Source organism: Eleutherodactylus coqui, chromosome 2 (genome assembly GCF_035609145.1).
Source record: "Eleutherodactylus coqui strain aEleCoq1 chromosome 2, aEleCoq1.hap1, whole genome shotgun sequence".
NCBI lineage: Eukaryota > Metazoa > Chordata > Amphibia > Anura > Eleutherodactylidae > Eleutherodactylus > Eleutherodactylus coqui.
Genome location: NC_089838.1, coordinates 243,742,768 through 243,770,737, shown reverse-complemented (window position 1 = coordinate 243,770,737; position 27,970 = coordinate 243,742,768). Strand labels below are relative to the sequence as shown.

General features: G+C 43.2%; 1 protein-coding gene across 4 annotated transcripts; it reads left to right on the top strand.

The window, feature by feature from the left end:
• Window positions 1–140: 140 nt before the first annotated feature.
• TTLL13 (tubulin tyrosine ligase like 13) lies at window positions 141–26,027 on the top strand. 4 transcript variants are annotated; one of them, XM_066592752.1, is made up of 16 exons: window positions 142–248; window positions 2,476–2,767; window positions 3,953–3,993; window positions 4,637–4,755; window positions 4,842–4,972; window positions 5,851–6,007; window positions 6,442–6,585; window positions 6,703–6,788; window positions 8,743–8,968; window positions 10,570–10,751; window positions 12,166–12,354; window positions 15,660–15,840; window positions 18,073–18,285; window positions 20,245–20,584; window positions 23,739–23,955; window positions 25,670–26,027. In XM_066592752.1, the coding sequence occupies exons 2-16, from the start codon at window positions 2,496–2,498 to the stop codon at window positions 25,680–25,682; spliced, it is 2,511 nt and encodes an 836-aa protein (XP_066448849.1). In that variant the 5' UTR covers window positions 142–248; window positions 2,476–2,495; the 3' UTR covers window positions 25,683–26,027. The 4 variants fall into 4 exon arrangements, with proteins under 4 accessions (XP_066448851.1, XP_066448849.1, XP_066448847.1 ...); XM_066592750.1 differs by having other exon boundaries at window positions 142–253; XM_066592753.1 differs by lacking the exon at window positions 142–248 and adding an exon at window positions 1,417–1,541.
• The last annotated feature ends 1,943 nt before the right edge of the window (window positions 26,028–27,970 follow it).

Here is a 27,970-nt window from a genome sequence, read left to right as displayed (position 1 = left end):
GGAAGAGTACAAGAAGCTGGGTGTGATCTGTGTGTGCCCCGTCCCTCCGGCATATGCTGCAGGACGAGTGGGATTAGCCATTAAGCAGTGACCCGACGTCCTGTCACTCACCCGTCCACTCCGCCCCGCCGCGGTTTCCATGGTTACCGATAAGTTGTTGTCCTTGGCAGGCCGGGGAGTCGGGTGAGGATCGGCCGTGTTATACATGAGGACGAGGAGGTGATCCCCGCCGGAGACTGCGGCCATCTGTACGGTAGGAGCAGTCCCTGGGAGAGACGGGCTGTAAAGCGTCCATAGCAACGGCCATAGTTACAGCTCCATACAGTATGCCCACTGGTTCTATCAGCCCTGTCACAGTATATGCTATACAGAATAATGATGATGAGAATGCTAGTATACATATGATATCCTGCTGTGCAGAAAGGTGCTTTACATGGACCGATCACCGGGCGCGCACATTTGCACCTACGTTCATTTTTCTGATCACCTTCCTGTGCAAAAGTGCGAACGATCAGCGGAACTTTGGCGTATTTATGCCAACTTAAAAATGCTCACCGGTTGTCTATACGAAAAGATATGAATCGTTTGTCCCCATCCTGGTGACCCTCTGCCATGTGTGAACATCGTAAACGACCAGCACTGCTCTTTTACAACAGCTGGGCTCACACGAACGGATTTGAATTGCGGATTCCACAATCGCTGTCCGTGCGGAAGATCTACATTAAATGCGAGCATTAAAAGGCATGTATCTTCAAATTTTCTTTCACACTCACGGGTACGAATTGCGTATTCCGCGAGCAGAAGAAAAATCTCAGCATGCTCTATTTTAGCGCGGATTCCGCACAGACGGCCTCCATTGAACTTAATATTGTGCATGAGCGGCAGAATCGCTTGGAACTAAGTGGCAGATTAAATAGAAAGGCCAGAATTCAGATAGATATGTTCCCTTGCTTTCAGGTGTCATTCCCTGCCTACGATCTTTCTTGCACGCGGACAATACTCTGTGCATATGTGGAAAATTGCACGCATCCACGAACGAACGCATCTCTACGCAATTCATTTCCATGATGTATCGCTGGTTTTCCACTGCGACTTTCTACAAGTGGAACCCGACCCGTTAAGTGTGAGCCCGGCCTGAGGGTTGTGTACCACAACAGGTACCAATGATTGGGCAAGAATGTTCTTGCGTATGTTTGTTTGCCGATCATTGAGCCGTGTCAAGTAGCCCAGGATCAACGGACTAACGAGTAAACTCTCAGCGGATCTTTTGTTAACTCTAAAAATGCTGGCTCCGCAGTCACCCATGTAAGCAGGGACCTGTGCAGCCAAGCAATGGTAGCTAAATGGGGACGAACAATCATACTAACGATCATTCTTTCTCATAGCAGCAATCCTCCGCTGTGTTTGTACGTCAGCAAACAAGCACAAAACAACATACTTTGTCGATTGGCCCTCGTTACAAATGTCCAATTCTCAGCCCATGTGATGGACCTTGTAGACAGGAGGAGAATCTCACGATTCTCGTTTGCCTGAGCGAACAGGTTAGTGACGTCATCAGCTCGTTCGCGCTCGGGCAGCCTGTTTAGCCTGCAGATTCCCATTTTCGTTGGCCCGTCTTTCATTGGCTCACGATTATCGTTCACTTTTGTTCGTTTGAATGCCTTTAATTGTTCAGTCTTAACGCACCATAAGAGGGTCCTTACGGTTACGCAATGCTGTATATGCTCTTAAAGGGGTTTTCCGAGTTATATTTTTTTTTTCAATTCTTGCTTCTCATGCCTGATAATAATAAAACATCCTATACTCGCCTCTCCCGCAGCTTCAGCGCCACCGCTCCGTTGTCCATTGTGATGCTGTTTCAGGCTGCAGTCAGGTGGGCTTGGAAAGGTGGCACCTATGGATATGATTCTAGACCAGTTAAAGGGATATACCAGTGCTTTTATTACTGATTGGCAGGGGTCTGCTGTTCTACATCCCCACCAATCAGGTGATCGTCCAGCCCACTATCAGTGCAGCGGACCAGACGTCATAATCGGTGGCCTGGGCCAGAAGTGTAATAAGGGGCTTCACTTCCATTGAAATAAGTGGGAGCGTTACCTCCTATTACACTTCCAGCTTTGACCACAATGAGTAGCTGGAAGTGTAATAGAAGGCAGCGCTCCCATTGAGTTCAATGGGAATGAAGCTGCTTATTACACTAATGGTCCAGACCACCGATGATGACGTCCGACCCCCTGCACTGACAGCAGGCAGATGATCAGTGGAGATCCAGAGCAGCAGACCCTGACAGTCAACTATTGATAAACTATCTTGAGGATAGGTCATCAATAGTAAAAATCCTGGAACACCCCTTAAATTCACAAACCTAGGATTTTTCCTGGGTAGTTGGTTGCAGTATAGTTATGATATTGAATGCAGACGAGGATTGTGGGGGGGTTTCTATAATTTTGTTCTTTCTTTATTTCTGTTTAACAGCCTAAGCGTTGCCTGACAAAATGAAAGTTGAAACCCAGGTGTGCAGTGAATCAGAGGATGATTCGGGAGATGATGAAGAAGATGAGGAAGAGTCAGACGTAGAGAGTTTGAGCAGAACATTCCCAGCTGACAAGGGAACCACCATCGAGAATGTAGACCCCGAGCAAACTAGTCCATTGCTAGAGGAAAGCCAAAGTGAGGACAAGTGGGACCATACACACGAAGAGCCAACAACAGACTTGACTGCAGACACAACAGACCAGGCTAAAAAGAAAAAGAAGAAAAAACGCAGGTGTTGAGTTTATGTTGGGATCTTCCTCTATGGGAATGTGCTATAGTCTTGGCTAGGAAGAAATCAGGGTGTCGGTGGGATATTTTCTGCTGGAAGTAACCCCGACTATAGACATTGGAGTTTAGTCATCCATCTCATGGACGCCTGGTTGGTAGGACAACCAGTTATGGAGTCATGACCCAACATAATCAGCCAGACAGTAATATAAAGTATTAGCTAATATTAACGAATATATTGTCATAAGAGACTATGTCATGAATAATCCAACCTGATGCCTTTATTTCTAAGAAGTTATGTTAATTTAAGCGCCATAACGTTAAGTTAGAAGATAGTGTTAATAGGGATGTGGATGCCGATTTTCCAACCAATCACTAGTACTAAGGGCCCCTTTACACAGAGCGATTATCATTGAAATAATCGTTAAATCATGTATCAATGAACAGAAATCGTTCAGTGTAGACAGGGCCAAAAAATATAATGGGCAAATAATGTAATAAAGAAGAAAATAAACCACACACCTCATTAAATGGTCCGCCAGTCTAACGCAGAAGCCCTGATCCCTACTGCTCCGACCCCAGAAGCTGCGGCGGCTATATGCCATTCATTGCGCACATGACCGCTCAGCCAATCACTGGCATCTGCAGTGTAACTGCCATGTGACTGCGGAAGCCTATAATTTGCTGAGCGGTCATATGTAAAATCCTGGCATCCTGTGTGGACCGGCGTCCATTTAAGGAGGCGAGTGTGACCTATTTTTCTATTTTATTTAATCCCCTGCCTATTAAATTTTTTTGGTCCCAAAAAACCCTGTTACTGCCTATATTGCTTTAAATAATCCCAGAATAAGGACAGTGTCATTTGGGGGCAAACTATAAATGATGCCACTGCTCTTCTATCCTCATTGTCACAGGGTTTACCTAGCTTCCTCTACATTACTGATAGTAGACCACTGCAATAAGACGTTTATTTCACTATGTCCACAGGCATTACCTGCTGATATTTTGGATGCACTAATGATTGCCAGTCCCTAAGTGATATGGCTTCAGTCACAGAAGTCCTTCTTGAAATAATTTCTTTATAGCATCTGCATTCAGATCTATACATTTTTGCAACATATCAATATATTTATTATCGCTGTATTACGTGTTCTGCTATGGGATACAAATTGTTTTTCTTTCATTATAGGGTAATTGGTATCAATTTAACAAACTGCAAGTATGAGAGTGGTAAGTCAATCAAAAACAGTTGCATGCAATATTATAACGATGATTTACTGATTTGTTGAACCCATAGTAAGTACTTCTACGCAGTTCTGACTAGCCTGCTTAAAGCAGATCTGTCACCTAAATGGGCAGCCCATAGGTAAGCAATTTATAGAGGCAGGTCCCTTCTACTATTATTCAAAGCAGCACAAATAAAGATTGCCCCATTTGAGTAATGGAGCCTATCAAAGAATACAGCGGACCCACAAGTGATTGACGACTGTTGTGTATTTGCCTGTGTATATAGCAGCCACTGCTGGAAAGACAATAGGATTGCTGCCCTATTAAATACAGTGAGGTCTAAGCATATAGCAGATGAGTCCCGATCCAATCTGTGTCTACATATTCTTCATCATTAGCATGCTGGTACTTAGGTTCATACAGTGCAACATATTGGAGATACCAGCAGTGATTTTCAGCTATGTAAATGCTCCCTCTGTTGCAAATATTGTCCATCTGCTATGATGCACATGTATTATCCCATGTAATAACTGAGGCTTTGTTCATATCAGCTTCTGTTTGACTTTACAAGTTGCTTTCTAATATACCATTTACATCGGTTGAAGTAGAAATGTATGTGATATCGCAGCATTTGCTTGTGTTTTAGTGCACCGTGCTGCACGCGCGTGCGGACTCAAGTATGTGCGAGAGGAAGAGGAGTGGACAGTTTACTGGACAGACTGCTCCGTCTCACTGGAGCGTGTAATGGACATGAAGAGATTCCAGGCAAGTCTATAGGCAAAAACATAGGGTCCCAAATTGGAATATGAAGCTTTTTCTTCCTTATCAGTAAATATATCTTCTCTTGACAGAAAATCAACCACTTCCCAGGAATGAGTGAGATATGTAGAAAGGACTTGCTGGCAAGAAATATGAATCGTTTGCTAAAACTTTTTCCTAAAGACTATAACATCTTTCCTCGAACATGGTGCCTGCCTGCTGAGTGAGTAGCACATTTTGACGGGAGTTTTAAAGGGCTTCTTCATACTTTTAAGGCTTCAGTTCCCCACAGCTTTAAAATCATCCTGGCAGAATCGCAGAGAGACCGAGCCTTCTCCTGTGCACAGTACAGATCAGTGGGCACAAAAGCTGTTTATCACATATAGCGATGCATATAGTGCAGTATGTGCAGTTGGCATACCTCCCAACGTTTGAGCATTGGAAAGGGGGACAAGTGTAGTGGCGGGCATAGCATGCCTGACAAGTTTTTAGGTCAGGGCCCTTTTACGCTAAGCCATGCCTTGTGCGTCCTGTAATAGTGCCCTTTAGTGACCCCTCACAGTAATAGTGACCAAATCTGGGATGGATGAGACACATGCATAAGTAGTGTAAGAATTAAATCGCAGCTTTTTTCATGTGATTTTTAGCGTGAATGCTGCTTTTTCTCGCAAAAACTTCACTGCCACTTGCGATGTTTAAGTGCATTTTCACGCAGTTTTGCCACGATTTTTTAACACGAAAGTCAATAGGACTTTGTAATGTTAAAAACGCCTTGCATCGCAAGTTCGTGCTTTGCGATGCAATAAAAAAGAGGCTCCATGGGGAAACATGGGAGATAAAAAAAATGCAAAACGCAGAAAGATAGGGCATACCACGATTTCTTTTCTCGCAACATCGCATGAGTGAAAACATTGCAAATGTGCAGAAAACCATTGAAAATCATTGGTTTCAGAATTCCGCGTTTTCACTCACTCTCTCATCGGGCAAAAATCCACAATTTTGTCAAAAGTGGGACATCCCTTTTAAGTGTTGTTTATTTGGGTACTTTTGGTTGAGTTTCATTATTGTTAATATTTCATTTGACATCTTCTGTTATTGTAGTTATGGCGATCTACAGGCCTACTGTCGCACGAAGAAAAACAAGACTTACATCTGCAAGCCTGATAGTGGCTGCCAAGGCAGGGGCATTTTTCTATCCAAAAACACGAAGGACATCAAACATGGTGATCACATGATCTGTCAACAGTATATCTCCAAGGTGACATTTATATTGTCATTTGCTGGAAATAGATCTCCAAGAAAGCTACATATGGTGGCATGTAAAAAAGATTTAATTATCGCCCCAACAAGCTATATATTAGTCCGAGTTTTTGCTTTATTAACCCTTTCCAATCCACTGTCTGACATCTTCCTACATTCTGATTGAAGCTTGTACAGCTCCAATGTCAAAAGACGTCCAACAGGGTATTCTTACCGTCTATTGCCAGCCACTCCACTGTCGGAGCCTCTCTGGCGAACACACTGGCTTTAGCCAGCAGATGGCACCAGTGTATGACTGCAAAAATAGAAAGCTTTTTAGGAAACCCTGAATCCAAAATTGGATTGGAAAGGGTTAGTTTCTAAGCAAAATCATTAGTAACTGTCCTAGTTATGATCATCTTCTTGGTGATTAATATCATTATATTTCCACAGCCATTCCTGATTGACGGCTATAAATTTGATCTACGTATATACGCCCTTGTAACATCCTGTGAACCTCTACGCATATTTATCTACAAGGAAGGCCTCGCACGGTTTGCAACCATGAGTTACACAGAACCTAGCCACAGCAATCTGGTAAGTAGCCTTTGGCAATGGATTTTATAATAGTGTCTATTGATTTGGACCATTGAGGTCTATTGAAAACCATATTGAATGGTATATAACACAGTAATGGAAAATTCCTTCTGACAGGATGATGTCTGTATGCACCTGACCAATTACGCTATCAACAAACACAGCGAAAACTTTATCAGAGATGACATGACAGGAAGTAAGAGGTCAGTGGTGCCCAATGCTGTTATGGAGAATGGTGTCATTAATGGTGTAGATTCTGAAGTAAGACCAATTACAAGTGGGTTTTTTTGGCATAAATACATAGAAAAATGGCCAAATACAATTTTTATAAAGCTTTTTTACTTGTGAAATGTCATGTCGTTTGTTAAAGGGGTTTTGTCATTAAAAAAAATTATCTAAACTTACCTATCCCTTCCCTGTCAGTCTCCTTATCACATCTTCTCCTGGTTAAGCTTCTCCAGTGCCCCAGGTCAGCTCACTGCAGGCTGGGACCAGCTTGTTATGAGGGCTGGTTATCACAAACTCCTTCCTGCTGGGTCAGTGAAGGTCACGTCCATGTGGTGTAAGCTTCACTGCCTGGGAAGGAATTGTAATCTATTTCAGAGACAGCTCGCATGAGCAATCTCTGAAGAAGATAGGCAGTCCTCCTGCTGGCCTGTGAGCTGTGACATAACGTACATTGGCAGACTGCCAACCTAATGTACGTAACCTCACAGGAAGAAGCAGAATCAGGCAAGTGGAGGTGAAGTGAGCCCCTGGACTGCAGGAGACAGGAGAATATAAGGGAGGTGAAGATCTGGTAAGTAGACTGATGGGGGAGGAATAGATAAGTAGAGCATTTTTCTTTTTTAGTGACAGAACCCCTATAAGCTCATTACTAGCAATCTCTACTACTTTGGTTATTAGAAAAGTGAGGGAAAACTGGTGTAAACTGCCATTGTTCTCAGTCCATTCCATATTCATCAACAGGTTGTGCATGCTGTTGAGGAATGTGGGAAGCAAAAGGTGCACCCTTCCTCCATTGTGCTTAATTTTAGAAAACTCACATACAAAAATATATTGACAAGCCTCCGTTTGGGGTTCTGGGATATCCCAAATCCGTCATGAAATAGCTCAGCTTCCTATGCTATTCTATTTGGAAAAATTTGAGACTGACTCTGTTACTGTATGTTCAATGGGGTCTATTCGGCAAGGTTTGGTTCCATCATAGGATGAATTAATTCAGGCAGGAATTCTATTTTGCTGTACCGATAATGGAGCAAAAAACAAAAACCTGAATGGAGCCCCTATGGGACCTTTTACGCAGGACGGAATTATCCTACAGGACGCAGCCAAATCCGCAGCTGTGGAAGTCCACACCAGAATATGCAGGTCTAACTGTGGATTTTGATGCAGAATTGCAGGCAGGTTTTATGCCATTTTCGATTCCGCATCAAAATCCGCCGTAGCCTGTGGATTTAGGTGTGGAATTTACTGTGGCTTGTGGTGCATCCCATGTGAAAGGTCCCTAACATTTGTATGAACTCAGCCTTAGATAGATCATGTCCAAAGCCAACCAAAACCTCGAGCTATATCAGATGAATAGATGATGACTCAAGATAAGAACATTTAAAGCCCTTGTATCTGTTAAAGGAACACAAAAGGTTTTCTCATTTATCACCTACTTAAAGGTGATGTTTATAGGTGAAAAGTGCCTGATCACCATGGGCTCCATCACTGGGACTCCCACTGATCACTAGAGCAGAAGTCTGCAGGAACACAGTAAGGAGCAATATGGCGCAGCAATCAAGCATACACCCTACCACTCCATTCATAGTCTGTGGGGCCGAAGGAAACAGCCAACTACAGCTTTAACCCTTAAACCTAGAGATGAATGAATAGAAACGTCATACAGATTTATTATTGAGTTCAAGGGGGCCGTATAAATACACCTTCAGTAAGGATCCGCCAGTAGCGGCTGCAGGGAACCAGTATTGCATCATTTAAATCTATAGCTATGTAAAGGGAAGCTCCAACACCCATAAAGACATATTAGGAAATGCATCTCACAAAATTGGAACTTTTTTTTTAAGTTTAAAAGAAAGGCAAACAATACATGTTTTGTGTGTCCAGTTTAGATTAACATTTGAGCTAATGTGATACTTCTTCTAATAACAGAAAACTGTCGACACTATTGACCTGGCTGGAGAAGAACAAGTACAACACAGCAAAGCTCTGGGAGGATATCGAAGATGTCATCATCAAGACTCTGATATCAGCACACCCCATCCTCAAGCACAACTATCGAACCTGCTTTCCAAATCATATTGCAGGCAGTGCTTGTTTTGAGATTCTGGGATTTGACATTTTAGTGGACAAAAAGCTAAAACCTTGGCTGCTGGAGGTAAAGTATCAATGATTTCTCACCATTGGAGATGAGCGAGCGTGCTCGTTTAAGGCTGCTGCTCGAGTGAGTAGCAGTCTTTTTGAGTAACTGTGTACTCGCCGGAGCAGCATGCAGGGGGGTGGGGGTGGTGGAGTGGAGCGGGAGGGAGCAGGGGGATAAGTGAAAGAGATCTCTCTCTCCCCCTTCCCACCCCGCTCCTCCGCCCGTTGGCCCCCGCCTCCCCCCCGCATGCTGCTCCAGCGAGTACTACAGACTGCTACTCGCTCAAGCAGAAGCCTTAAACAAGCACGCTCGCTCATCTCTACTCACCATGTATCGCTTTTGTGGTGCTTTAATATATGCATTTTGGCAACCTAGGATCCATGGGCACAAATCCAGCGTGTCCAGAGCTACAGCCATGAAATGTGATTTAACTCCCTTCGGATTTAAAGAAATTTCCCAGTTTTGGGACAAAATTCTGCCCCAGTAGAAGGGGTATATTACCTGCAGGTGTTCTTCTCTGCTGTCCCTCCCATTCACCACTTCCAGGCCTTGTCCAAGATGACTGTAGCAATTGTCTAACTACCTAATGCACATGGTGCACTGCTCTCCTATTGGACAATACTGATCAAGAAAGCTGCCCTGGCCAATCAGAGAACAGGTATATTGCATTGGTAGTCTAAAAGGCCCCCTTAGACACAACGATTATCGCTCAAAAGCTGACTTTTGAGCAAATCGTTGTAACTGCACTTACATCGTGCAGTTTTCATTAGCCATTGCTGGTCATTGTCTTTCAACATGCTGAAAGACAATGATCAGCCTTATCAGGAATTCACAGTGGGATACAGCTGATACTATTGTTTCATCTGTATCCCGCTCCCTGAACACAGACGGGGTATGAAGAACACAGCGCTCCAGCTGTGTTCTTCATACTCCACATCGGGTGCACAGTTGTATACTGGCTGAGCACTCCGTGAACAGCTGGGGTATGAAAAACACAGCGGTCCAGCGGTTTTCCGCATATCCCGCTCGGAGCGCTAGGCTGTATAACAGCCGGGTGCTCCAAGCAGAGAACAGGTGGATGCAGAAGACAAGCCGCCCCGCTTGTCTTTTGCATCCCCTGTTTGTAGCGCTCAGCTGTATAACAGCCGGGCACTCCAAGCAAAAAAACAGCTGGATACAGAAAACAAGCGGCCCCGCTTGTCTTCTGTATACCCCGCTCGGAGCGCAAGTTGAACACTCAACGTTTGAGTGATGACCTTGGGCTGTAAAGGCACACAACGATTATCGCTCAAAATACATCTTTTGAGCGATAATCGTTGCGTCTAAATGGGCCTTTACACTACTAATGTACTTGCGGGAATCAGGAAGTCTGAATATTGCGTCAGCCATCTCGGAAGGCTGCAAATGGGACAAAACACTGGCGGATCGGAGGTTTGACAGAGAAGAGCAACTGCAGGTAATATACCCCTTCGGAAGGTCGCTTTAAGGCACATTTAAGTTGTAATAAAGTAATATAACTGTTCTATGGTACGTTGTACTGAACAGTAATAGGTCTTCATTTGCTATGGCATTTTGCATTGTTCTCTATATACCCTATACTTATGTTGTATATATAGGTGAATCATTCCCCGAGCTTTACTACAGACTCACGCTTGGACAGGGAAGTGAAGGATGCTCTACTGTATGATACTTTAAATCTGATCAATCTCCGGGCTTGCGACAAAAGAAAAGTTCTTGAAGAAGATAAACGAAGAGTTCAGGAACGTTTACTTCAACGGAATCTCCCCAAGGTAAACAGGTAAAAATAACATACTCTCCTTTTCAAACCATGTAGGACTTATGTCTCCCTATTTTGAATATCACCATTTAACATTCTACATTTTTACATTATATCATATCAATATGTTTATGGGGAAATGAAAATGTCCTATTTATCTGGTTCAGAAGTCATTACTTATGAATAAATTATTTAAATTTGAACTCGTAGATCTTTAAATGTATAATTGCTAAAATACAGTGTGCACCAGACTATTGTTCAAATGGAATCAAAACCCCAATAAAGCTCTATAAGCACAAGTAAAGCTTAAACAATTCATAATTGTGAGGGTCCTGCAGAAGAGGACCCTAAATCTCAGCTTCCTGGATCCAGTCACAGGTTTTGAAAGACTTGTGAATCAGCTCTGGGGGTGGAGGAAGCAATGAAGACATGAATGTTAAAATGGGTTTTCTGATATGAAAATTATTGGTGGCAGTTGGGGGATTAAATGTATATTTTAAAAAAACATATATGCTTACCTCTCCGCTCCCACACTGCTCAACAGCCACCATCCTGACCGCACTTTGTCTCTGTTGCCTGCAGGGGTCACGTGGTTGTTTACCCAAGTGAATGCTGCAGCCAAAATGAGCCCTGTAATAGGACGTTATCATTGATGCTCCATAAACCTGTCATGGCTTCTACATTACAAGCCTACTTAACAGTTTTATGGGACGTCACTAGACTACAAAACTTGTGATGTAACAGGTCGCATACTGTGGTGCCAGAGTGGTAAGTACATGTATAACATGTACTTTGGGGCAGGAAGGGCTCAATAGTTTACAAGAACAAAACTGTCAGACAACCCCTTTAGTGGCAGGTTTATTATTACCATATTATGGCAGGGAAATCTCTGGGGCTTGCTGCACTGAGTATGCAGTAAAAACCCCGGAAGATTTCATATGACAGCTCAGTGCTCTGCACATTTCAGCACTAGAGCTGTCCACAGAAATCTTCTGGGGTTTAACTGCATGGTCAGTGCAGCAAGCTCCGGAGATTTTCCAGGCGTGCCACTAAAGGGGTTAATGAGCCCCATCGGACACATCTCTATCCAAAATGCAAACTTTGATATGTAAGTTTTCCAAAATTGCTGAACCAATCAGTATGAGTGATGAAATGCTTAAATTAGTGTGTCTGTCACCACAATGTAGTCCCTGCAGCCCAGGGGGCCAGCACTATTAGGGAACCGACAAGTTCCATTTAAGTTTTCTGCTTTGATTTAGGAAAATCACTAAGTATCAACAGTTGCACAAACTCTGTTTTGCTTGTAGTATACATAGTGGCTACAGATGCGGTAGACGACAGGTAAGTGAGTTATATACCCCTTGCATAACCACTGACTCTTTTGTTCCTCCACATTTACCTGTCTGCTATTGTATTTATTTACATTTATCAACAGACGTGAACAATTGGAAAGCACCCAGGCCGTTTGGCTGGAACAAGTAGAAAAGTATGAAGACAGCCACCTGGGAGGCTTTCAACGGATTTACCCACAAGCTACAGCAGACAAATACGAGAAGTTCTTCAAACACAGCGGATCTTTGTTCCAGGAAACTGCTGCTTCCAAAGCCAGAGAGGAGTGTGCAAGGTAATGCCTTACTGAAGGGTGCAGACTTCAATCCTAGCAAGTACTTGATTGACCTTGAAATTGCCAAATTATTGGTAGCTTTTAGTCCTCGATGTAAGGATTAGCAGCCTATTAGATCACAGGACTTTGGACTACCAAGTCATACTGTTGTCTGGCTAAGGTAAACGGGTTGATGGACATAATCCACCTGTCACATGTGAAGTATGCAGGACAGAGGAATAATGACCTACTATGGGAATTGCTCAAGAATATATAGCATAATTATATATAAAATACATCTTCCTATAAAACTATGGACCAATCTGCTCAGCACAGGCTGCCCTACAACATACACCCTGCAAAGCCGACTGCAAATGTTCTCCTTAACCCTTTGCAATCCAATTTTGGATTCAGGGTTTCCTAAGGGGCTTTCCCTTTCTGCCATTTTACAATGGTGCCATCTGCTGGCTAGAGCCAGTACTGCAGTATGTGACATGCTGGAGAGGCCCCCAACAACAGAGCGGCCAGTAATATATAGTAAGAATACCCTGCCGGATGTCTTCCGACATCGGAGCTGTACAGGTTTCAATCAGAATGTTGGAAGACGTCAGACAGTGGATTGGAAAGGGTTAATAAATTTTGGGGGGACCGAGTGACTTTTGCACTCAGCCTGTTTTAACTTCCTGCCAGGTCACTGGTTCATACATATAATATATATGATAACATTTCTTTAATCCAGCAATCAGTAGTCCCATTATTCTTATTTTATAATGTAGAATCTTGCAGGATCACAAGAAGAAAAGCAAAGACAATTACAAAATACAAGAACTACCTTATTAAAAATGATACTAGACTTTATTAAAAGATCCTAAAATATCACTTCTATGTGCTTCTGTGTCTAGTTAATAATCCAGAAGCTTCTAATGATCTGGCAGGTTAGGTCCTGTATATATTGAATAAAGAAAATTTTAGTTTATACAAGAATGTCCCGTACTTACAAACAGGTTCCATTCCAGGAAGCTGTTCGTAAGTGTATTTTGTTCGTATGTCCAAACAAATGCTTGTATGGAGGGAGATTGTGGGTGGATCCCGCTCCATACAACGTTGGGTGCAGGACGATAAGATCACGAGATGCCAAGCGGTTGCCACATCAGCCAGGGTCCTTCCTGAAAGGCCCCAGTGCTGCCTATGCAGAGTGCCTATTCAAGACGTGCTGATGGCACAGGTTGATAGGGTGCCTGTCTGATCGCTGCATAGTATGATGTAATGCCATAGCATTGCATCATACTTACAGACAGACTTGTTCGATCTAGCGAAGTTCGTAACTCGAACTTTCACAAGCAGGGGACTTACTTTACTGTGATTGTAGTGAAATTAAATGAATGAAGACTATATATAATATAGTGTCACAGCTATGGAACTTATCATCATGACTAAGTTGTGGTAGCACTCAGCAGTTCTTCATGGTACAAAGTAAATATTAACACTTTCCAATCCACTGTCTGACGTCTAAAGACATTAGGATTTAAGGCTGTACAGCTCCGATGTTGGAAGACGTCCATCGGGGTTCTCTTACTGTATATTGCCAGCCTCTCTGCTGTCAGAGCCTATCCAATGTGTCACCTCATGCAGTACTGGCTTTAGCCAGCATATAGCGCCATTGTATAATGGCAGAAAAAGAATAAGCCCTCTAGGAAAATTAGGATACAAATTGGATTGGAAAGGGTTAAAGGAATCTTCCCATCTCAGCCAAACGTGACCAAAATCAGAACATTGCCGATTATGAGGTGGCTGGGATGATGGGACCAGCTGAGCTACACTATTTGCCTAACTCCCATAGACGTCAATGTGAGTTTCGCAAATAGTATAACACAGTGAGATATGCTGTTTCCTCAGCTCCTGAGTTACGGACACAGCACAGCTTGCTATGCCATGGTGTTCGCATAACTTCTCCTGAATTCTATAGGAGTTACAGAAGCCATATAGCGCAGGGCAGTTGGCTATTTCTGCCCTTCCAACCATCCTTGACCACCACATTCAGTGAGACTGGAGGTGGTGGGGTCCTAACTCAAGATAGGTGTGGGACCCAGAGGTGGGATCCACAGCTATTAGACTTTTATGACATATCATGTGGATAAGTCAAAAAACGGTGATATGGGGCAACCCCTTTAACATTACCAGAAAAATAGAGACAACAATCCTACTGAGGTGAACTAATAGAGAAATGCATGCATTATTATGTGTGTGTTGTATATTTGTCACTTTTTCTAACCTGTTAGCCAGATTTGACAAGTATTATATTAGCTCTCTTGGCTTACACATCATCTACTGTGATCACCTATAGATTTTTTTTAAACTTTTTTTATTGACAATAACAGAACATATCAAATTATATTACTCAGTGACAACCTGAGTGTAACATGGTTCAAGGCTACAAATCAGTTACAACTAATGACTTAAAACAAAAAACACCGTATAACATGGCATACTTGGAAAGATAGTTTTTAGAGTTCAGGATATTATCATCATACCTGTGAAGGGCTAAATGGCACTCGGATGGGTCAAAAACCTCATTTGGTCCACCAATTGCTGGAATGTGTTTTGCGTGTGGGTTGTGGTCGATGAGCCACGCCAAATTCCCCAGATTTTATAGAATTTATCTGGGCACTTTCTATTTTTATATACTAATTTTTCATATGGGAGAATAGAATTGACTAGATTACGTCACTGGGGGAGCGTCCGGGGTCTCCTGTCCATCCAGCTAATGCTCCAGCCTTACGGGCCAGAAACAGCACCTCACCAAGAAAAATGCGGATATGGAATTGCCACCGCTCTTCATCCATGTCTATCCTAGCAGACATACAGCGGGGTTTGGTGGAAGTGGCACCCCCAATAATTGTCCCAGGAAGTCTGTAACCTCCATCCAGGAGTATACCATCAGGTAACACGACATCAGATGGTTAAAGTTAGCGTTGGGTGTCTGACAGCGATGACATTGTGTGTTAGGGGTTCTATCAATCCTAAAGAGTCTGCTTGGTGTCAAGTAACAATAATGTTTAATTGCAATTGAATCATCTTGTTGTTAGCTGCTGGCGAGACTGAAGTGTAGGAGAACATCACCTATAGTTTTAGTTTTAAGGTATATTAATGTAGGATTTTCTGTGAGTGAGAAATATTTTTGATGGCTAAAACTGAGCTCATGAGAAAGAAAAAAAGTGACTAGTCAGTAATGTCTCTAACAATATTGGTTTCTTTAAAGTACTATACAAAACTCATGGTCTTATATGAACAATACGCCCCAACTTAGTAAACAATTTTCCTGACAGACAGCAGTTGGAAGAGCTACGGCTGAAACAAGAACAAAAGGAAACACCTACCAAGAAAAGGAAAGAACAAAAAGATGCCCTGCAAGGAGAGTCAGCAGGTGAAAAACCAGTGAAGTACAAGGTGACAAGAAGACCATCTACTCGCGCTTTGTCCAGTGGCTGTAGAACTGCGGAGAGAAGGGTAATGTACACATGCAAGTCCAACTTAAAGCTAAACATGTTTCAAAGTGAATATATTCAGTGTATTAATGCTTTAACCATGGCCATTTCATGGCGCACCACACTACAGGAGGTTTCAAGTGTAATGACAGAAGTGGGGTACTCTTTGGCTTTCCATTTATACACAGCACTCCGACAGTATTTCCACTATATGTCTATGGGTCCACAAGAGAACCATGCACCAGGTCCACCAGGCTCCCCAAATCCAATAATGCAAAAACTGCACTGACCCCTATATTCACAGTACAATTCTGTGGTTCAATTCTGACAAACTCTTGGCAGAGTATGTAGGTCTTGCAAACAATAAGACATGTCTGTAAGGGTTCACTCCATTGGTTCAATTGTGAGGGGACAATTGGTCACCACATACCCAAGTTCTTGGCACCGCCAACAGAGTACATGGCCTCAGTTGCCATTCTGAGACCTTGGTCTATCCGATTTATCTGTGGATGCACCTTCCATCACTTCAGGTAAAGTAGCGATCCTCCGATGTGGCTTTCAGCCGTGCCGGAATATCATCAAGTGTTTCCCATTGTTTTCAATAGGAAACCTCGCATCCAACATCTCACACATGCAATGTGTTTTCCTGTCCCATTGAAAACAATGGGTGATGCGTTCCAAGGAAAACAAAAATATAGTACAAAATGCTCCATTCCAAGGAATGGAGTTCATATTGGTGTGATATTTGTGCATCTCGAACGCACAAATCTCGTGCAATTTTCTCATCTGTGTGAAAGTGGCCTAAGAGACTGTAACTGCAAAGTGATCGTAACTGCTAGAAGTCCATAACCATTAAAAAGAGTTGACCAGCGGGTACATTTAAAAAAAAAAAAAAAGGCACGTGCTCAGAAAATAAGTCGTGGTATACTCACCTGTTGTGTGCCCCTGCCACTCCAATCTCCCCAGTCGCCACTCACTTCCAAAGAGCATGGTCACACGCTGTCACATGTTGTCACCTCAGCATTGGTACCACTGAGACCAGTGATTGGTCACAACGGTCACACACTTATTTGGCATGTGGCCCAGAAATGAGCAGATACCACAGGGACCAGAGGGCACGCAACAGGTGAGTTAATTATTTTCTAAGCAGTCACTGCGTAGTAAAAAAAAAAATGTAAGCTCTTCCGGGGCAACCCCTTTCAGCTGTGTTGAGACTGTACCTTGTTGTTGACCACCACCAAGCAAAGTACCCTCTTAGTGAGACCATACGGCTTTTTTCACATAGCATTTTCGAAATCCAGTGCTGGTTCCTTCCTTCATGCTAAAAACTGCTTAGGGATGAAACGAAGGACAAAACCTGAACGGCTCCAAAAAGGAGAATATGTGAGATGGAGACCTAGTTTCCTTCCGTATGAGTCTTTTATACTGGACAGAAGAGCACAACACTGTTTTGTCCAGTGTAATTGACTGACAGGAACTGAAACTATGTGAGACCAAAGAGGTCTCTTCCTTACAGAATCTCCTGTAAACCTTGTACCATTACTGTAACTGTCAAGCTCTGTGCCTTATTTAGGCTCTGTAACTATCAAGTTTATAACCGTTTTGACTGAAATCACTATGCTTTGCAGCGGCTGTGGAGTATAGTATTCTTACGTTACCGCTAGTGTCCACCTGTTACTCTTGAGCGGGGCTCTGTATATGGGTCAAGGGCTCTACAGTACATAAAACTCTGGGGATTCTATAATAAAACTAAGTAAAGGTTTAAGATTAGGAATCAAAGCAGATTGCATTAACAGTAGGCATCCTAAAGATTGAGGTAAACAGCGAAGACAGGAAGGAACAATTTCAGATGAGAGAGTATTGAAATGTTGGTCAAATGAGGATCACAGTTTGTGATAAAGAAACAGATATGAAGAATGTGTTCTGGAGGGCAGGTAGTAAAGGGAGCAGTGGACAGATCAATAAAGTAAGAGTCAACATTACAAACTCTGTGAGCAAAGGAGAAAAAGCATCAAAGCGAGTTACAAAGCTAGATGAGAGAGATGAGATGCGCTTCTGTCCGGATTGTATGATTTCAGGATGAATTCCACCTCACATGCATTTGGCCAACTCAGAACTTTGTTTTAGGTACCATGATGGTATTGTGCATCTCGAATGCCGGCTATAGTACCTGGAGGCTTTAACAATATGCAGAGCCTGTTGCTAACTTTATTTCTAACAGCCAGCTCGTTTTACAATAACTTTCTTTATCTAGACAGAAGAAATGAAAGTAGACTCAATGAAGCCAATAGAAATTGATGAGAAAGAAGAAATGGAGCGACTACAAAATCTTCAGCAGAGATCGAAGCTCATTCGAGCCATGGGCATATTGGATCATGTCTATAGACTGTTCAGCATGCAAGAGTCCAGAATGCCTGACCAAAAGGAACATGACTACAGTCTCCTAGATGCTCAAGCTAAAAATCAAGTATGAAATAAGTACCTATGATGTAAGAATGTTTTGGAGGTCCTACTAGACTTATCCATATGCCTAAATCCATTGCAGAAATGTAGGACCCAATCTGTACCTCCTGCATATACTGTAGACCACAGAATGAAGTACAATCTCTGCCTAATCAGAAATCTCAACCCATAATTCCTATATTCCCTGGATGTATATAAAAATATCCTTGTAAAAACTAGGATAATATTATTTGGTTCATATACACTACCGTTCAAAAGTTTGGGGTCACCCAAACAATTTTGTGTTTTCCATGAAAAGTCACACTTATTCACCACCATGCGTTGTGAAATGAATAGAAAATAGAGTCAAGACATTGACAAGGTTAGAAATAATGATTTGTATTTGAAATAACATTGTTTTTACATCAAACTTTGCTTTCGTCAAAGAATCCTCCTTTTGCAGCAATTACAGCATTGCACACCTTTGACATTCTAGCTGTTAATTTGTTGAGGTAAACTTGTGAAATTGCACCCCACGCTTCTAGAAGCATCTCCCAGAAGTTGGATTGGTTGGATGGGCACTTCTGGCGTACCATACGGTCAAGCTGCTCCCACAGCAGCTCAATGGGGTTCAGATCTGGTGACTGCGCTGGCCACTCCATTACCGATAGAATACCAGCTGCCTGCTTCTGCTGTAAATAGTTCTTGCACAATTTGGAGGTGTGTTTAGGGTCATTGTCCTGTTGTAGGATGAAATTGGTTCCAATCAAGCGCTGTCCACTGGGTATGGCATGGCGTTGCAAAATGGAGTGATAGCCTTCCTTATTCAGAATCCCTTTTACCCTGTACAAATCTCCCACCTTACCAGCACCAAAGCAACCCCAGACCATCACATTACCTCCACCATGCTTAACAGATGGCGTCAGGCATTCTTCCAGCATCTTTTCATTTGTTCTGCGTCTCACAAACGTTCTTCTTTGTGATCCAAACACCTCAAACTTGGATTCATCCGTCCACAACACTTTTTTCCAGTCTTCCTCTGTCCAATGTCTGTGTTCTTTTGCCCATCTTAATCTTTTTCTTTTATTGGCCAGTCTCAGATATGGCTTTTTCTTTGCCACTCTGCCCTGAAGCCCAAAATCCCGCAGCCGCCTCTTCACTGTAGATGTTGACACTAGTGTTTTGCGGGTACTATTTAATGAAGATGCCAGTTGGGTACCTGTGAGGCGTCTGTTTCTCAAACTAGAGACTCTAATGTGCTTATCTTCTTGCTTAGTTGTGCAACGCGGCATCCCACTTCTTTTTCTACTCTGGTTAGAGCCTGTTTGTGCTGTCCTCTGAAGGGAGTAGTACACACCGTTGTAGGAAATCTTCAATTTCTTAGCAATTTCTCGCACGGAATAGCCTTCATTTCTAAGAACAAGAATAGACTGTCGAGTTTCAGATGAAAGTTCTCTTTTTCTGGCCATTTTGAGCGTTTAATTGACCCCACAAATGTGATGCTCCAGAAACTCAATCTGCTCACAGGAAGGTCAGTTTTGTAGCTTCTGTAACGAGCTAGACTGTTTTCAGATGTGTGAACATGATTGCACAAGGGTTTTCTAATCATCAATTAGCCTTCTGAGCCAATGAGCAAACACATTGTACCATTAGAACACTGGAGTGATAGTTGCTGGAAATGGGCCTCTATACACCTTTGTAGATATTGCACAAAAAAACAGACATTTGCAGCTAGAATAGTCATTTACCACATTAGCAATGTATAGAGTGCATTTGTTTAAAGTTAGGACTAGTTTAAAGTTATCTTCATTGAAAAGTACAGTGCTTTTCCTTCAAAAATAAGGACATTTCAATGTGACCCCAAACTTTTGAACGGTAGTGTACATCAATCTCCCAAAACTATTTATTTTTGTGATTTTTAGGGTTTAAGGTAACTGAATGGTGGAAAGTATTTTTAATTCTCACGTCATACTTTTTATTTCAGAGTCAGTTCCAACAAGCACTATTGATGTGCCAGGACACAGATGGAAGCATGACCCATATTCCAGTGTCCTACCTACGAAGCACAGTACAGGCAGGTGCTGTTGTCAACCCATTTCACTTTGGCTATCCAGCAGGCTTTTCCAGCCTCCTGGGTGCTGTTGGAGCGCCACATCCCACACATCATGCAGCCAGAAGATACGCACATCCAAAAAACCTAACCTGGAACGGGGTCCAAAATATACGAGCTACAACTACTGTCAGTGACCACAGTTCTCTTAACAAGCAAATGAAAAATGGAAACCATATAGGACTGTCTAGTGCCAAAGCCAAGATGGAGCAGAGTAAGTGCACCATGCAGTAGCTAAATGCCTTATGGTTTAACAAATAGCCACATAGCATTGAGAGACTGTATTATGGCATCCTGTTTTTGCTGCTCACTAAGTTAACTATAGCCTGCATTATGCTGACAGCAGAGGATATGAAGCATTACATGCCAGCCATTTAAATGAATGGCCATCCATTTAATGGATGGGCATGATAAAATGCAGGTTCTTTTTACAGAGTAGCTCTCTGCATTGGCTTATAGAGGGGGACTGGAGTAGAGCACCTGACGCCTGTGCTCTAGTGGGGTATTAAGACAGGGACGGTCATGGTGAGACAACCCCAATAAGTTATTTTTACGTTTCCAGCCAACTAAACTCACTGAAATTGTCACTGCCTTAAAAGGGGTTTTCTAAGGAAATACTATGGATGACCTATTCTCAGATCGATTGTTAATTAGCTGGAGTCTGCCACTTGGGACCCTGGCCAATCATCTGATCGAGCACCCACTGTCAGCGCTGCTACACACAGGGGTAAGAAGCAGATGCTGCTGATCCAACCTTGGTGTAGTAACTGCACGCGCAGCTGGCATTGATTTTAATGAGAGCTGCGCCTGCAGTTACAAATGCTGACCACTACACAGGGGTCAGAGCAGCATGTTCTGCTCCGTACCTGTGTGTAGTGGCGCTAACAGCGGGTTTCTGATCAGCTGATTAGCCAAGGTCCCCAGTTGATCAACTATTAATGACCCATATTGAAAATATTTCATCAATAGTATTTCTCTGGAAAACCCCTTTAAATTATGGACAGAGACCTTATAAAACAACATTCATTTTTGTAATATTTTTCGGGTTCTGAATTATGGCCCTTTTACTTGGGCCAACTTCTCGATCCAATGTAATGAGCATCAATCAACAAGACTGTTGATTGGCACGCATTTCCCTTTTTTTAACACAGGACGAGAATTGGCTTATGGGGACGAATGATCGCTAATATGATTGTTCGTTCCCATAGGCTGGCTGTAGATCTCCCTGTTCGCATGCGGAGATGTACCGCCGATCAGTCAACACTTTTATGCTTGTATAAACGAGCCAATCAGTTGACCAATGAGCGTTTGCTCATTTGTCGGCTGATCGTTGGTCCCTTTACATGGCCTTATTGTCGGGTGAACGACCATTTGGAGGAATGCTCTGCCCCAATAATGGTCCAGTGTAAAGGTATCATTAGGCAGACTTGATTTGTCAGTTACAATGGGAACACCACAATCCTAAAATGCAATTGGAAATGGTTATATCATACGAATAAAAGCACTCAGTGTGATGCCATCCTTACAAATAGCCGACATCGCTTGGTTCCTGAATAGGTTTTGTCTTCATGTTTAAAAGTAACTTTCGGACTGTTGCCATCAAGGTATTGTCCCATCTAGACAACTACTGTACTGCTGGCTATCCTCACACATCTTATTGACAGGAGTTGTCCTATTGGCACAATACCTTTAAATGGGGCAGAAGATTTAGAAGAAAAAAAAATTAAAAGAAAACACTTTGTCTATAACAACTACAAACTTCCCCATCTTCTTTCAGCCTGTACATTGTCAGGGTTCATACAGGTTTTTTAAAAAACAATTTCCATAACAAAATCTTGATTTTAATGACACTCGCAAAACTCCAAATACACACAATCAAAGGTTTAATCCGGTTTCACATGGGCAACAAAACTGCGTAATTTACAAATGCTGCGACATCGCTACAAATCGCATGTAAGTTTCCAATGGGTTTTCACATTAGCGATGTTTTGTAGGCTGCTATGGACCCTTCCTTTGTGTTGCATCGCCCAAAAATGCAGTTTTCATGCGATGCAAATTTTACAGTAGAAAATCCTACTGTAAAAGCCCCAAAATAAGCCCTGGCTGCGTTAACCCCATCCCCCCCCCCCCCCCCTGAAACAATACATCACCTAAGAGGCGCTGTTGGTTCCGCTTCACGTCTCCTCAGCAGCTCCATCAGACTTGATAGTAGTTTTCAGTCAGCGCTTCCTGGTTTGGAGGTTCAAAATCCCCGCCTCCAAGAAGCGCTGGCTGTGATTGGTTCCCGAGCACCGCGGCTCAGCCAATCACTGCAGCACCCAATGAAGTGATCACTGCCATCGCCATCGAAATTATTATATAAAAAATGATTTTCTTCTGATCAACAGATCAGATGCAAACAGAGATCACACCTGCAAGAGATAAAGAGTTACAAGACTGTCAGGTTCATAGCTCTTAGGGGCATGAAACAGTGACTCCGGCATGAAGGTGTATATACCGTGTATTAAGTACACAGTATATACACTTTGAAACCGAGTTTTACAAGAGACACATCTGTACTGTTTAAGTGAACTCTTGTTCTGTCAGTAGTTAACCTAAACATTACAGAATCTATACTGCCACTACTACAGAATTACATTAGGCGAGTGGCCAAAACTATTTTTTTTTTTAACAGACTTTACTCTCAGATAGAAAACATCTTGGAATATTTTGACAAACCAGCTTCTCTGATTCTGTCGATCACCCAACCATCCTCCCATCTTTAGGGTATGAACTGCAGTCAATTAACTGAAATACAAGAAAGGCCGCCTGCACACGGGCGGAAATCCCGCGGCGGGATTTCCGCCGCTCAAAGCCTGCATAGGAGTGCATTACAATACGCACTCCTATGCAGACGGCCGCGGTTTGGCCGCGCGAAATGTCGCGGCATGTCCTATTTTTGTGCGGGGCTCGCAGAGCCTCGCACAGAAATGTCACTCACCCGGCCGCAGGCTCCGGTCTGCGCATGCGCCGGCGGCCCGGCAGCCGGCACATGAAAGAGCCGGGGCCGCCGGGCGCGGGTGAGTACGCGCTCGTCTCTGCAGGCGCTCGGGTCGGGTCCCGTGGCGAGAATTCTCGCCGCCGGATCCGACCCGCTCGTTTGCAGGCGGCCAAAAAGTAATCTCTCAGTGATACGGGTGAGAAAAGCACCGATTCGACTCTTAGCAAGAGTCAGAAAAAATTCCATGACAAATCAAAAAATTCCATGACTTTCATCCAATTCCAGGTTTCCATGACCGTATGAACCCTGATTGTACAGTACATTCTATGCTGCAATATTTCAGCTCGTACCTGCTTTGAGGAAATTACCTTTTTTTTTTTCTCTCCAGAAAATCCATCTAATAAGAAGCCAAATCGCTTTAATGGAGCTTATGCGGGGTCCCTGAATAACCTGCCTTACAGTGGAAAAGGCTCAACTGTAGCTTTAACGGGCTGCAGTCTGCCTGCTGTCTGTGGATCCTCCATTGCTGATGGACTATTAGCCATCTCATCATGCTCAGCTACTCTTGCTCAGCGCCCAGATCATTCAAGACAACTTATAAATTGGTAATATGTCAGTTTTTTCCCTTTCCTCTATAAACTCTGTGGAGGAATTCATAATACTAAAACTGGTATAAAAAGCCACAAAATTTGCTGCAGGCCTTATTTACACAAAAATGTTGTGACTTTTTATTTTTACACCAGCATACACACACTTTTTTTTTTCTAAAGGGGGTCCTGGTTTGTCCCGAGTGAGCATGGTCGCCTTGGATCAGCAGATGTATGTATAATTTATATCAGAAAATGGCGTAACTTGTACTATAAATCAACTCCATTTCATAGCCGGATGGCCCCAGATATGTCTACTGTATGCCATGGTGCGCTCCTCTTCATACATTAGGCGCATCGTGCGCCAGTGAAGATCCTGCTTCAAATGCCGGTCAGTGGGGGAGATTTATTAAGATTGGCATTTCCAACACTGGTCTTCATATGATTCTCACATTCGCATTTCAGGCCATCCATGCACCTAAATCTACGCCAGCTTGGCGCTGTAATTCATTTCTGGTATAATTTATGCCAGTTTCTGGTGTAAATTCTACATAAATCTGTCAGGCAGGGGCCATCACACCTTCTCCCATCAAGCCACATCCTTTTTTTCTTGAAGGGCTACCCCAGCAAAAACACATTTTTCCATCCCTGCCCCCATTCACCTGATTCCCTGTTAGGGTTCACTCACAAGACAGTATCCGTTAAACGCTGTGGGACTCCCACTGCGCTTGACTAGTCTGTGTGAGCCGGTAGAGACAGTATGGCAGTGAATGTATTGCACAGGACCGCGTATTTCACTCATACGGTCATGAGCAGTGTGACAAACGTATAGGACTCATACTGCGTGGTACATGGAGAAATAGAGCATGCTGGGATCTTTTTCTTGCGCGTATCGATATGCAGTGTTTACATGCTAAAGTCCATTTACTTTCATTGACTCCATTCACCACGTGCCAAAATCACGGTCGTGTGAATGAGCCCTCACACTCTGAAGGTCTCCTCTGTGTTTTCCAGCCACTTTCATGGTGTGCAGCCCCCTGTCCGATGCTTACCACACATCATCTTGAGGCTGAGATTTTTTACTTTCACTTTCACATCAATGCCATGATGCATCCTCACAATCTTAGCTAAGGTTATACCATTCTGCCTGCTGGGAGGGCATCTTAATTATCATTGCCATCTATATTCACATAAATAAGCTACAGACTGTAAGCATACAGTCAGGAGGATGAGCTGTGATCTCCTCTATTACAACTGTGTGACAGGATCTGTATGATAATTATTAGTAACTGTGACAGGAATACCTGTATCCTCATGCAAGCTGTTTCAGTGATAAATCAATGTATCAGCATCGTTGAGAATCCGGCTAGAGAATGAATATATAACCCCCAAGGAAATCTAAGCGGGTCAGAATTGAGATTACATGACCATCTGAGGAGTGCACTCTCCTTACTTTAGTCATAGCAGCAGTCCCATGAAACTAAGACGTGGAAAGCTGATTCTTGCTGCTTTTCACATGCTACACTTCAGCTTTGTGATTGGGTTTTACACTACATCTCTTACAGGAGCCACAGCACAAAATTGAAATCCATGTTCCAGGGCCACCAGGGGTCTGTGCGCCATACGATCAACGACTCCAATATTGAGCGCTGGATCTCTCTTTTTGACTTCACCCTGCATACATGAACTAGAATGGTCGTATTCACTAATGAAACATATTTTTTTCTTCTAGGAAATGGACTTAAAAATGTGCCAAATGACAAGACCACCAGGGAATCGACCTCAGCCTTTGATTTTAATCAGTTTTCCTGATCCTCACAGCAGAGTTCCACTTTGATCCAACATACAATAGTTAGACGATTTATTTTGCGCCACATTGTTTTTTGCACAGTAACTAGTCTAGGGATACTTTCAGTTGCACGGTCACCATCACAATCACTCAGGCTCTAGAACAGCAAGAATTCTCACTTTGTCTAGTTTTAGTGGAAGGACTGTGCAGTAACAGCCAATGTTCAATCACTGGGAATCTGGTCGGAACTCCAGGATTGGAAGTGAAGAGTATTAAATAAATCAAAACTGTTCTGCAGGAACACATTTGTGATTTGTGTATTATAATATATGTGGTGAACTTACAAAAGCCTGCTCCATATTACTTTACCATAATTGTGCAGGGGGTGGACAAAAATATGGAAACACCATACGAAATGCATGGGATTTTAATCATTAGCACTGAGTTGCCCTTATATCATATTTCAATAAGACATGTAGAGACCGATTTTCAGTGGAGGTAATATGACACAGATGCTGCTGGGCAGAAGTTAATATCTACCCGAGCAACAAGGTTCTAAGCAGAGGTCCAAAGGACAACTCAATGCTTATGAAGGGGGTTCCCTTCATCCATTGCTTTCAATGGGGCTGCAGCGGCATTGAAAGCAATGGGAGAAGATTGCTATCCTCTGCCACTGTAACAGCAGCGGCATGGGATTACTTCATCCCTGCAGGGAGTCCCTTATCACTGAACACTGTGACAGCAGTGGCAGGGGATTCCTTCATCCCCGCGGGGAGTCCCCTCATCACTGAACACTGTGACAGCAGCGGCAGGAGATTCCTTCATCCCCAAGGGGAGTCCCGTCATCACTGAACACTGTGACAGCAGCGGGATGAAGGGAACCCTGCAGTGATGCAAGGCTGTTTTCACATGAAAACGCCTCGCATGCAGGGGTTTTTAGGTTTTTGAGAGCGATATCAGGCCGTGAATCACAGCCACATATCATTCTTGCCAGTGTGCAAGAGCCCTTCAACAAGGAATGGTGCTGAAAACTAGAATGCAGTTCCTACACAAAGAGTTCTAGTGGCATACTAGCGGAATGTCACAGGCATGCCACCATATCATCACCAGCACACAAGATCATGTGCATGCATACCTGCTCCCCTGTAATGTTGAAGAGACTCTCCCAGAAGACTAGGCTTTCCCCCTGCTGCTGTCATTGTTGGTTCAGTGATGTCAGCAAGGGTCAGGGTTTGCCTGTGCTGCTTGCACAGTAGCGTGGGCTTACTACACATGGCGGTGTCTGTTATTTGGCACTTTGATGTGTTTTGTGCACTGATGATGATTCAGCAACATTAGGTTGTGGCGCAGCTTGCATTCTAAGGGCAGGCATATGTCTAGTCATTTTGTACGGTCATTCCCTGTGCTAATTTATGAAAAGTTGGCATGTAGGATCCCAATAATCCGGGTGACGTCAGCGGACTGTAGTGGGTTCTGTAAAGAACCGCCATGCTATGTCTTCATAACACACGGCTTTTGTGTTGGGCTGGTGGTGCACAGCGTTCATTACATAGACAGAGTTAATTGCTTACATTAGAAAAGTTCTGCTGCTTTCTGCTAAACTTTTAATGTCTCCATTATTTAATATGAACAAGCCTTATTGACATAATACCAAATGAGCCAATTGTCATGGAACGTCTGGGAGACTTCCGGGGAAGAGGAGATTTCTGCCGGACTACTGGAAGAGAAGGCAAATCTACTAGCTGCTCATTTGTAAATTACGTTCAACTCTCCCCATTCCTGCTTCCCCCTTCCCTCCTGATGCTGGTCCTGAGGAGTGGACACGGGTGAGTACAGCTGGTCTGGGGTCTGTGCAGAGGGGAGCCTAGTCTAGGTATCTCATAGGGAGTTGGAGTTCTGTATTCATTTAAGAGGCCTGGACTACAGTCTGTTTTTATTTAGGGGCTCTATTAGTTTAGGGGTTCCAGTGAGTCTGCATTTATTTAGGGCAAATGGTTAGATCTGTGTTCAGTTAAGGGTTCTGTATTTATCTAAGGCCCTGTTTACATGGTGGAAAATTGAACGTGGAATCCATGTGAAATCTGCAGCCCGACTAGTTTTTCTGCACAGAGATTTGAAATCTGCATGCGGAAAAAACGACATATTCCTTTATGGATTCTGTGCCAATTCTGCAAGGAATCCACATCAGGAATTCCACACTTGGGCCTGTTCATTATAAAGGCCCAAATCCAGGTGTGGTTCTGC

Excerpts from the sequence above, each read along its gene's own strand:
- TTLL13 (XM_066592752.1), top strand. The coding sequence starts at position 2,496 with ATGAAAGTTGAAACCCAGGTGTGCAGTGAATCAGAGGATGATTCGGGA. Across the intron at positions 6,586-6,702 it reads AACCTAGCCACAGCAATCTG|GATGATGTCTGTATGCACCT; the intron begins GTAAGTAGCCTT and ends TCCTTCTGACAG. Across the intron at positions 8,969-10,569 it reads TAAAACCTTGGCTGCTGGAG|GTGAATCATTCCCCGAGCTT; the intron begins GTAAAGTATCAA and ends TTGTATATATAG.